The following is a 10374-nucleotide window of genomic DNA, read 5'->3' as shown; positions in this document are numbered from 1 at the left end:
TTTTATTACCCTGTATTTGCATACTAAATTTTCTGGTCTCTGAGTGACTATTGAGAAAATGGCTTTGAGTAGGTATATTTTTATGGTTTTGCAAACTACCAAAGAATAGGAATTATCTTTTCTTTCTAAAGACAAGATCCTCAGCCTGCCTATTAATCTAGAATAATGGATATACATTCAGTAGATGCTTGTTGAATGGACCAATGTGTGAGTGCTTTTCTTAGTGGGTTTCTATGAACCAAGGAAGAGAAGGCAACACATCAGTAAAGAATGAACATGTTTACTTTGAAACAAGGAAGGCAATTTATTGTAGTGAGATTATACTGAAGTTCTATATATGATCCCCAATGCATATCATGCATATAAAGTTTCCTGCACACTGTTGGAGAAGGCATTGCTGAGCCGCAGAGAAACTCAAAGTGCTATAAATCAGTTAATATTGATGTAATGCATTTGTGCTAATCTACCCAAATTGAGAATGAGATGATTAAAAGAACACATTTCACTATTTTTCATAAATGTTAATGATGGCCTTTTCATTCACTGGAGTTTGTAATGCCTTCGATATAACTCCAAACACTGAAGTCTGTTCTTGCAGTCTGCTCCTTTTTTCTTACCATTGTGGGTAATTATCACAAAGCTGTTTACTGGAGGAAACTTCTAACAGAGATTTAAACATTTTCCCTAAATGGAGTTTGTGGAAAATATGAAAAATGGGATGACATTTGAGGCAACAAAGAAAGGAAAAAAATTATTTTTGAACACTAATAGTGTTCAAAATACTGCCCCAGGAGGCAGAGAACAGCAGTGCGGTTGACTACAAGTTCACAAATACACACATACTCATGTAGACATCTTTGCACCTAACACCTTGTCTCTAATACATTTTATACACTTGCTACATGTTGCATGAATTTGGGCACACACAGACACTGCCTGAGTCCCATTGCGTGGCTATCCCCTCTAGGGAGGCCTCTATACAACCTTTCTAAAAGAGCTTATTCTCGACTTTTTGGAAAACAGAGTTCAAAGCAGTTCTTTATACAGTTGTGCATTTACAGAGACGCCATAAGCCATGTCATGGTGTCTGGTCTGCCGTCCTAAATGTAGGATTCTTTAGCATACTGGAGTTGGTCAGCCTCAAAGACCGGCTGACTACATTGCCGCACTAGATGGTCCAGCTTAGTCTTCTGTTTTGACTCAGATACAGTTCTTGGCCGGTGCAGGTCAGGTCTCCCTGTGACGGTCACGTGTCCTATTGTTTCTACAGAAACATGTACATTCTGGCTCTGTCTCCAGCTCTCAGTCCTGGGAGATAGTCTGTGCCTGTCAAGCAGCTCTTGACTGCATGTATTTCTTAAATTCCCTCCGTGATGAAAAGGTCGGAGAGGTTCAGCATCCTGGCTGAACATTCTGGCCCTCATGCTCCCGACTGTTTGGCCCCTGTAGGCCGAGAGGTCCAATGCCTGGCGCCGAATGGCCTCTTCGTAAGATGGCGGACTACCTGGGCTTCTCTGATCCACTTGTTGGAACACATCCCTGACAGAGAGGGCATAGGATGTGGAGCTAAAGTCTAGAGCAGTTTGGCCCTGGATTTCAGACAAGTTTTCCTGGATGATCCGCCCAGAAAGCTGGCTTTCTTTTTTAAAACCTTTCTTTACTTGGTCTCTGGTAAAGCCTTTGGATTTTACAGACACGCAGCTGGGGGCTTTGGTCAGCACTCTTTTGTGAGAGGCAAAGGAGAATGACATGGAGTGTTTTTTAATTTCTCTGTTGGGCTTACTCTTCTCTGTCTTTGTGAAAGACTGGTGTCTGGTGAAGAAATTTCTTTTGGGACTGGAAGGAGAAGCCACGGGTGAACCATCAGAGGAAGCATCCAGAGAGCCACTGGAGGAGGCTTTGGGTGCTAGTCCCCACAGTAACACCAAACCCTGAGTCGAGTTCTTCACCTTCAGGTCCTGTGGTCTCTGGGCTTTGCCTTCCACTGCAGGAAACACCTCCTCTGGAAAGGGGTCTTCAGTTTCCTTACTTTCCAAATGAGCCCCTGCCTGGGCCATGGCGACGTCCTCCTCGCTTCGTGTTAGTTTTTGGTGTGTTTTCTGGCTCTCGAGGCTCTCCTGTGAGGATGACGGGCTGGGCTCTGAGTACCTCCTGTCTAGTTCACTCAGGGAGTTTTTCAGCCTGGCAAGAGTGCTGCTGATGGGCTCCGGACTCAACTCCCAAGTGAGCTGGGGGCCTCTGGGCCCCCAGCCGGCAGCCGTCTCCACAGGTACTGGGGGTCGCCTATTTGGGGAGCCAATGGCACCACCGGAGTCCACGTCAGGATCGTTGCTGTCATAAGCTGAGTCATTCTGCAGCGTTGACATGTCTGGGGGAAGTTAAGGGACAGTTGAGTTTCTGGTTCAGTTTCTCTGAGAAATAAACTTTAGTACAGTTCCCCCTACTTGTATCAAGTATGGCCCTAGGTAATCTGGTGAAGCTACTGTGGAGCTTGATATGAAATTTGCCACATTAAAATTTTGTTTCTTTCCTAGTTTGAGGTGCAGAAGAGAAGCAGATAAAGGAAATATGATGGAGAATGAGAAAAGAGAGAAGACATTTCAATGAAAATTTGTTGATCTTAAATTAAAAAATTAATCCTTTGGATGGCTCTTTCATTGGATCCATTCCATTTTAATGGACCCATAGCCCATTATGTGGAAACAACCCTCTAGCTGAAGTTAACTTAGTAAAATTAGAAGGTTTTTGTGATTCTGAAAGAAGCTGAACGAGTGTCAGCTGAGTGAGGAGGCACTTCACGGAAATTTGAGAACAGGTGTCCGTGTGAATGGTGTCCTATGAGTTTGATTTGGTGATTTGTGTAGGTAGGTAGCTGTTGCTTCAAATACCAGATATATTTTACATTACTGGCATGGACTGGCAGACTGGCATGAACTTTCCCCCACAGTCATCATCAATCGAGAGCACATTTTGTACCTGAACTGTCAGTGTGTTCCAGGGAGTCATCAGAAGCAGTACTGGAATGTGCCGGAATGTTCTCCCCAAATATTTCCAAGCAGTTATCGATGAGGAATTCCACCAATGTCTTAACCTGTGAGGAAAAGTAAGCAAGTTGTCAGCCTAAAGCTATCTTTAATTTTTTTAAAGGACGAGGAGAAATAATGGGGATATGATGGGGGTCAACTGATAGGGAGGTACCAAAATAAGCGTAAGGGATCTTTATGTGTTTGAGAAGAGCATGTGGAAAATTGGTAAAAATCATATACATTAAAGTTATCTTTGAGACACACATTTTTTTTTGAGATTTAAAAAACCCTCTTCCTTTCAAGTAATTTTTATCTAAATAAGGAGTTTCCCAAACTGATAGTTGGACTGATGGCGTGTGATCCACAAGTCCTGTGAGACAAGAGGTTTGTTCTGTTTCATCAAATGCATGAGTCTAAGAGGGAAGAACTATGACAAAAGCATTTTGTATTTCATATTTCACTTGACCTTGAGTCAGAGAAACTTAGAGGCATTTTACACTTGGGTCTTCCTTCCTTCCTTCCCTCCTTCCTTCCTCTCCCTCCCTCTCTCTCTCTCTCTCTCTTTTTTAATAATTTGCTTATTTTTGAGAGAGAGAACTTGTTGTGTGCACAGGTGAGTGAGGGAGGGCCAGAGAGAGGGAGAGACAGATTCCCAAGCAGGCTCCACACTGCCAGCACAGAGCCCGACATGGGGCTCGATCCCATGAACTGTGACATCATGACCTGAGCCAAAACCAAGAGTCGGATGCTTAACCAACTGAGTGACCCAGAAGCCTCCTCCATTCCTTTTTATTATCACTTGGTGTTTTCAAACAAACAGTGAGATCAAATTGGGAGTTTGTCAGAAATAGACCAGAACAAACCTTGTTGTTTAAGTCTTTCTGGGCTTCGAATGACAGGTGTTGGTCATTCTCTCGGGTCAGCACGTTGGGTCCAATGCAGATAGCTAGGTTGCTGGCATCCATCTTACTGATCTCTGAGTTCTTGCTGATGAGGTAGAGCACGGAGACCAGGTGTTTGAGCAGCAGGAGGTTGGGCCGGGGGAGCTTATCTGCAACCCTGGAATGAAGTTCAGGGAGGCTGGTTTTAGAGGAGGCTAATGGTCTATCTCCCTTTAGTATCTCAAGTTGAAAGTTTCTGCCTAACCCAGACTTCCTTTAAAATGAAGAAGGTGCATTTTCACAGTAAGATTGTGAAATGTTTATTCAGACACTTCCAGTGGTAACAGACGTGGCATGAAACTGGTTAACCATGAGATCCTAAAGACCTAAGACACTGGTCTTTATAATTAGGAAGGACACCAATAACACAAACCTTTATTATTTGTATTGATCTCAAATTAGGAATCCTTAACTTCTGCAACAAACCCCATAGTTTAATACATTTTGAAAATTGTTTTGTTGAGTAATCATTTAGCCAGGCAGAATGTCTTTCTAGCACTGCAAGACTGGTGTTTTTGGAACACAGTCATTTACTTTTTTTGATCTGTGATCATCACACAAAGATGACCCATTTTTATACCATTCTGAGAAACCTTTATGGAGCATAAATCAGTTTATAAGGGCATGTTCATAAACATGGTCAAGGTAGCACTTAAATGGCAACATCAGTACTAACAATAATTAGATTTATAAAGCCTCATTTTTTCAAAATAAGCAATGGTGACTAAGTAGGGACCATTTTCATTTCTCATAAGAAGTTACTATTTGAAAGAGCTTATGTCTTTAAGGGGAAACTTCTAATAATATTAGGATTTTCAATTTGGGACAGATACTCTTAACGCCTTCAATTCAATACCTATTTCCCTGGAAATATTTAGCCGCCTGGGACAATCATAATAAGTAGACTTTCATAGCATTTGGCGAAAGAGCTGATATTTCAAAGTTAGGTGTTTAAGATTGTCTAGTCAGTAACAGGTTACAGTTTCATTTACGAATGTAATTGTTTTTGTTGTCTTTGGAATTTGTTTTTATATAGTTTTCATTTTGATTAATTATACGAATATGAAACATGCTGTGGAATTTTGTGATCAAAACATTCCCTTCCTATGTTCTACTATGCCTTAGGGGATGTTTTTATGGGAGAATTGTTGCCTTGCCTGACACCCATTTATTAGGTTAAGAATAACCCCAAATTCCTACACTTGGCTATTTAGCGTGTTTTCAGGGTTTCACCTAAGATTTTGCCCCATTCCTTCTTGAACAACTTAGTTTTTAGACCCCCCACCTCTTGGGATTTGCGCTTTCCACTCTTTGAAAAAGTGCTTCCTTTCATTTGGCTAAAACCACTTTAAAAGGAGTCTCCAAAGTACCTTGTGATTTTTATTCTGGGAGTAGATAAACAATTCCATTCTGATTCCCTAAACACTTCAATTTTCATGAAACACTCAGAGAATTATGTGAAGAATCAAAAAATGGAGACCGTGTGGGCCTGGCCTCTGGCAAGGACTCTGGCAACTTACTGTTTCAGGGCCTCAATTCTGTCCTCCTCATTCTGCCTCTCCAGGGCGTCCATCCAGTCCTCAAACAGGTCACATGAAAGGAGCTTCAGTGGGATACTTCTGAGGAAGTCCTGGAGGATGAAAGGGGATGGTTTGCCCTGTTTATGTTACATTATGTGCTGGCATCTTCATCGTCCCCTTGTCTGGTCTGTCTCAGAGACCCTCTGATCATCTTAACACAGGCTGCGCCCCCTTCCTTCTTGCATTTGAATACTCTAGGGAAATCTCTCTCATCAACTTCCTAACAACGCGCACACACAGTAAGGCCATCATCTGAGGGGCAGCCAGATTCAGGGGCACAGACTTGGCCATGGGACAGTCTAAGTGCCTTTTCTCATCAGGATTTGGGGAGAATTTAATGTATCGCCTTCTGTTGGAATCTGGGATCATAGGAACAGATGTTGATATAAGAAAATAAAAGGCTTAGCCAAAAAAACTTAAACTCCAGGATCAGTTTACTTTGATTTGTAGGGAGAAGAGCCCATTTCTTATTTTCTGAAAATTAATGTGTCAGAGCCACCTGCAGATGATTTGGCAGCAATGTTGTGAACTCACCTTAAAGACCACAGCCAGAAGGTGCACAGGGAGACTTTTCAGATCCACCACGCCTCCAGAGTTGAGCTCTTCCTTTAGCTCTTTGCGGGCTTTCTCATTGGCCGCTTTCCTGAATATCCCTTCAGTGGAAGGTCCTTTAAGGCACAGAATAGTGAGAATATCCTATAGGAAAGAGGGGTAGGAATAGGAAATGATTACCCTTAGTTTGAATGCATGAAACCATATGCTGCTACTAATACATGAAAAATCTATGTTTAGGTAAGAGAAATAATTAAAATGGTGCATGTGAACAGTAGCGAACTTCACCTGTCCTAGAATATCTTCTCCATAAAAGTTAGTTCTTCATGATACCGAGATGGTGTTAACAAGAGACCTCTAATGCCAGTTTTTCTTTATAGCCCCATTGCTATCAACTGTCTCCCTCAACTCTGCTATTTTTCTAAGAGGAGGCAAATGGTGAAAGCTCTAATTTTTTACATTCTAAAATTATTCCAGGCCTCCCTCCTTTCAAGTCATTCCATATAAACACTGGATTTCTGATCATACACTTTAGACCCCATCTCTGTTGACTTTTCAGAAGGTACACATTTTAAGCATTCTCAACTCCATGAGATCATGAGGATGGAAGGATGGAGGGCAAGTAGAGCTAATTTCTAGAGTGTAAGCAGCCAGGTACTCTCCTGACTGTACTCATAGGTGGAAACACCATTTCCAAAAGTGGAAAAAACTAAATACTGGCCCCAGCAAGATTAGCATGAGAATGATATTTAGAGCTCCCAAGAATCTTTCACATCCAACAAAAACCTGATGTAGGTTACAAGTAAATGCACACTACCTGGATGGGTCTGGGGAGTATGTCGTCCTCACCGCAGATGATTGACAAGGGCTGATCAAATAGTGGCGTTTTCAGTTCTGGTTCTGAAGCCCCAGGAAAATCTGACACAGGAGAAAGCCTTCTCATGAGAAAAGGCCAAGACAGCACCTTTTTTCTCTTCTTAATTTCTACAGCCAGGAAAACAAGGCAAAGAGAAAAATTAAATTTAACTTATTAATAAATAAAGACCCATATAAGACAATGGATATCATCAGCCACTTAATGTCATCTATGGTATGTCATGGGGGGGGGCAGGAATAATTTTGAAAAACTGAGAAAGCAAAGGGCGTGAATTTTAATCGAGAAAAATCAATCGAAAAAGCAACCACATTGTCACCAGAGCAACCAGCCCCTAAACATCAACACCAAGGTTCCTCAAAGTCTCCACCTTTCCTGTTTTTACCCTTCACTGGCTGTTTGCTACCAAAAAATCAGCAAAACCTAGCCAAGCAGATCACAAACAACCATCTTAATATATTGACCTTAATAACTATGGTGGGCATTTCTGATGTGAAATAGATTATTTTAATTTTCTTCATTGGTGGAAAAAACGAAACTTAGAAGGAGAGGAAGTGACTTGCTTAAGATCTTTTTTTTTTTTAAACTGAAGTATAGTTGACAGTAGAATGTTACGTTAATTTCAGCCACAATGGGAAACAGTATGGAGTTTCCTCAAAAAATTAAAATAGAGATACCATATGAGCCAGTGATTTTACTGCTAGGTTCTACCCAAAGAAAACAAAAATACTAATTCGAAAAGATCTACGCACCCCTGTGTTTATTGCAGCATTATTTACAACAGCCAAGATATGGAAGCAAACCAAGTGTCCAGTGATAGATGAATGGATAAAGATGTGGTTTATAAATACAGCGGAATATCACCGAGCCATAAAAAAAGAGTGGAACCTTGTTCAAGATCATTTTGAAGACACTTAGCTGGGCTGGCGGGTAAACCTCTGCAGCCACTTAGCCACTAGGGGGAGCTACAACAGGCTGTCTGGAGTCCCCTTTAGGATGTCCCTGGTGGCTGCTTTGGGACAGCGCTGGCACAAATTGCCAGGAAGGCTTGAACCTAGACCTGGCAGTTGGGAACTATCAGTAAAACATTAGCAAGATGTTCTATCTTTGCAAAAGCCTGAAGATGTGTATGCAACGGGTATCGCACCTCACAAGTTTCCTTCTGTCTCTCTTTTCTGTCTCCTTCTTTCTCTTGTTTTCCCCTAAATATAAAAGCTGTATTTTCCAAATGCATTGCCATATGTTTCTACACTGGCAAGTGGAAGAGGATGGCTAGAGAAGGAAGAAAAGGGAAAAGGAACGGTCTCTTTTTCATATGTATGCATGCTGTAATTGTTAAAACAGAAGCGCCTAGGAGATCTGACCCCACGACAAACCCCTTGAAGAGCTGGGGGGTTGGCTCTAGAGAGGATCTTGTCTGTCAGAGTGCCCTGATGCTCTGGTGAGCGGAGCCTGCCTGCCATCTAAGTGTTAATGTTCTGCGGTCTTTGAAAGAACATTTATAAAAAAAAATTCCTAGTAAAGTACTGTGGTTTTGCAAACCAAGAACATTTGTTGTTAGCACTTGCATAAAAGATCAGTATGTTTTCAAAACTCACCAATTAGCTGGCAAATATTATTTTCACCCTCAGATGATGCCAACAGAGGATGTTCCTTGATATCACCCTAAAAATATATTTGTTTTAGTTAAAAATGACTGAAGAGATCTACCCAGTCTTGCCCCATAAAATACACATACAACATTTTATTCATATTAGGAATTAGTCAATAGAGTCCACTGATTTTTTCTAGCTTCTAGAATCAACAATTGATTATCATCCTATAAGGTACCAATTAATGTATTTAACGTACTGCGCGAATGATGTTAATTTTCTACTCTGATAATTAAATAATCCAAACAATATTCCATTAAAACACAGTGTTCCACATTCTCACAGTGCAGATAAAAAGTGTTTAAAATTGCCTTCTTACCTCTGACTGACATTCAATCAATGTCTCCATGTTATTGGCATTTAGTGTTTTTGCCTAAAAGAGAAAACCAAAATTAGGTAAAGATCTTTTGACTCTGACTTCTGGAAAACCGGAATTAATGAATGTAAGAGGGGGACGTACGGCATTGCAACTGCTTATCAACTTCATTAGAGTCTGTGCTGACTGTCCAGCGATGAATTTCCCTCCGTGTGTCCTTGGCTCTGCCTGTGAGAAATCACGTGAGAAAGAGTGAGGAGGGAGACGCATAATAAGTTGGCCGATTTCAGTGCCAAAACACAAAGTTTGAAACTGTTAGGTAGAAAAGTTTTCATTTAAAGTCTGTGTGTATGTTACTAGGTATCTTAGGCTGTTAAGGACAGCACCTGAACACACTTATTTCTATATTATTTAAACCTGATACCTTTACCACGCCACACTTATTCACTTATCCCGTTCCCATCAAGAAATAATCTGACAAATAATTACATAATAATTATATACCCCCTTTTTTTGGTGGGGGGGTAGAGCTCACTATGTGTCAGGCACTGTATTGCGTGCTCTGTATGGATGATCTCATCTAACCCCCAGGGTCAAAAACTTATTCCCAAGATGCTACTTGTAGTAAACACAAAACAAAGTTAACCTTTCCGGAATTCCCATGCCAAAAGAGTTCAGGCTTCACACTGAAGCCAAGCTTTGCGCGTTCATCGTCTTTGTAACATGACATGTTGTGTGTTTGTGGTACAGCTGTTTTCTGTCGGAGGTGCTCTCAGACACCTGCGATTTGCTAGCTAGCTTATTCTCTAGTGATGTGAATTTATGGTACTCACCCTCAGAGGGTCTCCAGCCAGACTTGTCTTATCTCCGGGGGACTGTGAAAAATGGGAGAAACAGCATTTCACTCTGCTCCTACTAATCCACTGGTTGAGAGGGCAAGACTGAATGACCGGCTTCACGTGTCCTGCATTATAAACGAGAGGGGGCGGGCAGGTGGAAATTCAGAATATTACTGAGACCGGAAAGAACATCATGGGTTGTCACACAGACATAGCCAGCCAGACACTGGAGAGCTCTCACTTCCTCATTCCTTTTAGGGCAGCTCTGGTTCTTTTTCTTCTTCTTCCACTTCAAAGTTAAAAAAAAAAAATCTACAAACTAGTAGGGGTGGAAAAGATGACATATGGCTCTTAGGTGAAGGCTCTGATTAATGTCACAGGTGGGATGTGTGAACAAGAAATTGTGTTATTCTGTAATAAACATAATTTTATTTTGTAAAGTGGTGATTTCAGGTGCCCTTATTTTGTATCCTGTTTGGGTGCCGTCTCCCCTCCCACCCACCATCTACTCTGTTCATCAGTTACCACACATTGACTGGCATCCTCTGGGTGCAGGATGCTATTCCTCCCAGAAGCTCCAGACGTGCTGCTGCT

General features: G+C 41.5%; 1 protein-coding gene across 1 annotated transcript; it reads right to left on the bottom strand.

Moving 5' to 3' along the window:
- Window positions 1-279: 279 nt before the first annotated feature.
- TAGAP (T cell activation RhoGTPase activating protein) lies at window positions 280-9916 on the bottom strand. Its single transcript, XM_047102255.1, has 10 exons — window positions 9775-9916; window positions 9086-9169; window positions 8945-8998; window positions 8572-8638; window positions 6917-7083; window positions 6082-6243; window positions 5488-5597; window positions 3890-4085; window positions 2977-3091; window positions 280-2368 (listed from the first exon to the last, which is right to left on the bottom strand). Exons 2-10 carry the CDS (start codon window positions 9110-9112, stop codon window positions 1101-1103), a joined length of 2166 nt encoding a protein of 721 aa, XP_046958211.1. The 5' UTR covers window positions 9113-9169; window positions 9775-9916; the 3' UTR covers window positions 280-1100.
- Between the last annotated feature and the right edge of the window lie 458 nt (window positions 9917-10374).

The sequence above is a fragment of the Lynx rufus genome, unplaced genomic scaffold (genome assembly GCF_022079265.1).
Source record: "Lynx rufus isolate CCGP_SWC_20201006 ecotype Redwood Valley unplaced genomic scaffold, mLynRuf1.p SCAF_6, whole genome shotgun sequence".
Taxonomy (NCBI): Eukaryota; Metazoa; Chordata; class Mammalia; order Carnivora; family Felidae; genus Lynx; species Lynx rufus.
Note: the sequence above shows the minus strand (reverse complement) of the source record. Positions and strands in the feature narration are given on the sequence as shown.

Coding starts and splice junctions, on each gene's coding strand:
- TAGAP (XM_047102255.1), bottom strand. CDS start 9,112: ATGAAGTTGATAAGCAGTTGCAATGCC. Junction 8,999..9,085: donor TGATAAGCAGTTGCAATGCC/GTACGTCCCCCT, acceptor TTTCTCTTTTAG/GCAAAAACACTAAATGCCAA. Junction 6,244..6,916: donor TACTCCCCAGACCCATCCAG/GTAGTGTGCATT, acceptor TCTTTCCTATAG/GATATTCTCACTATTCTGTG.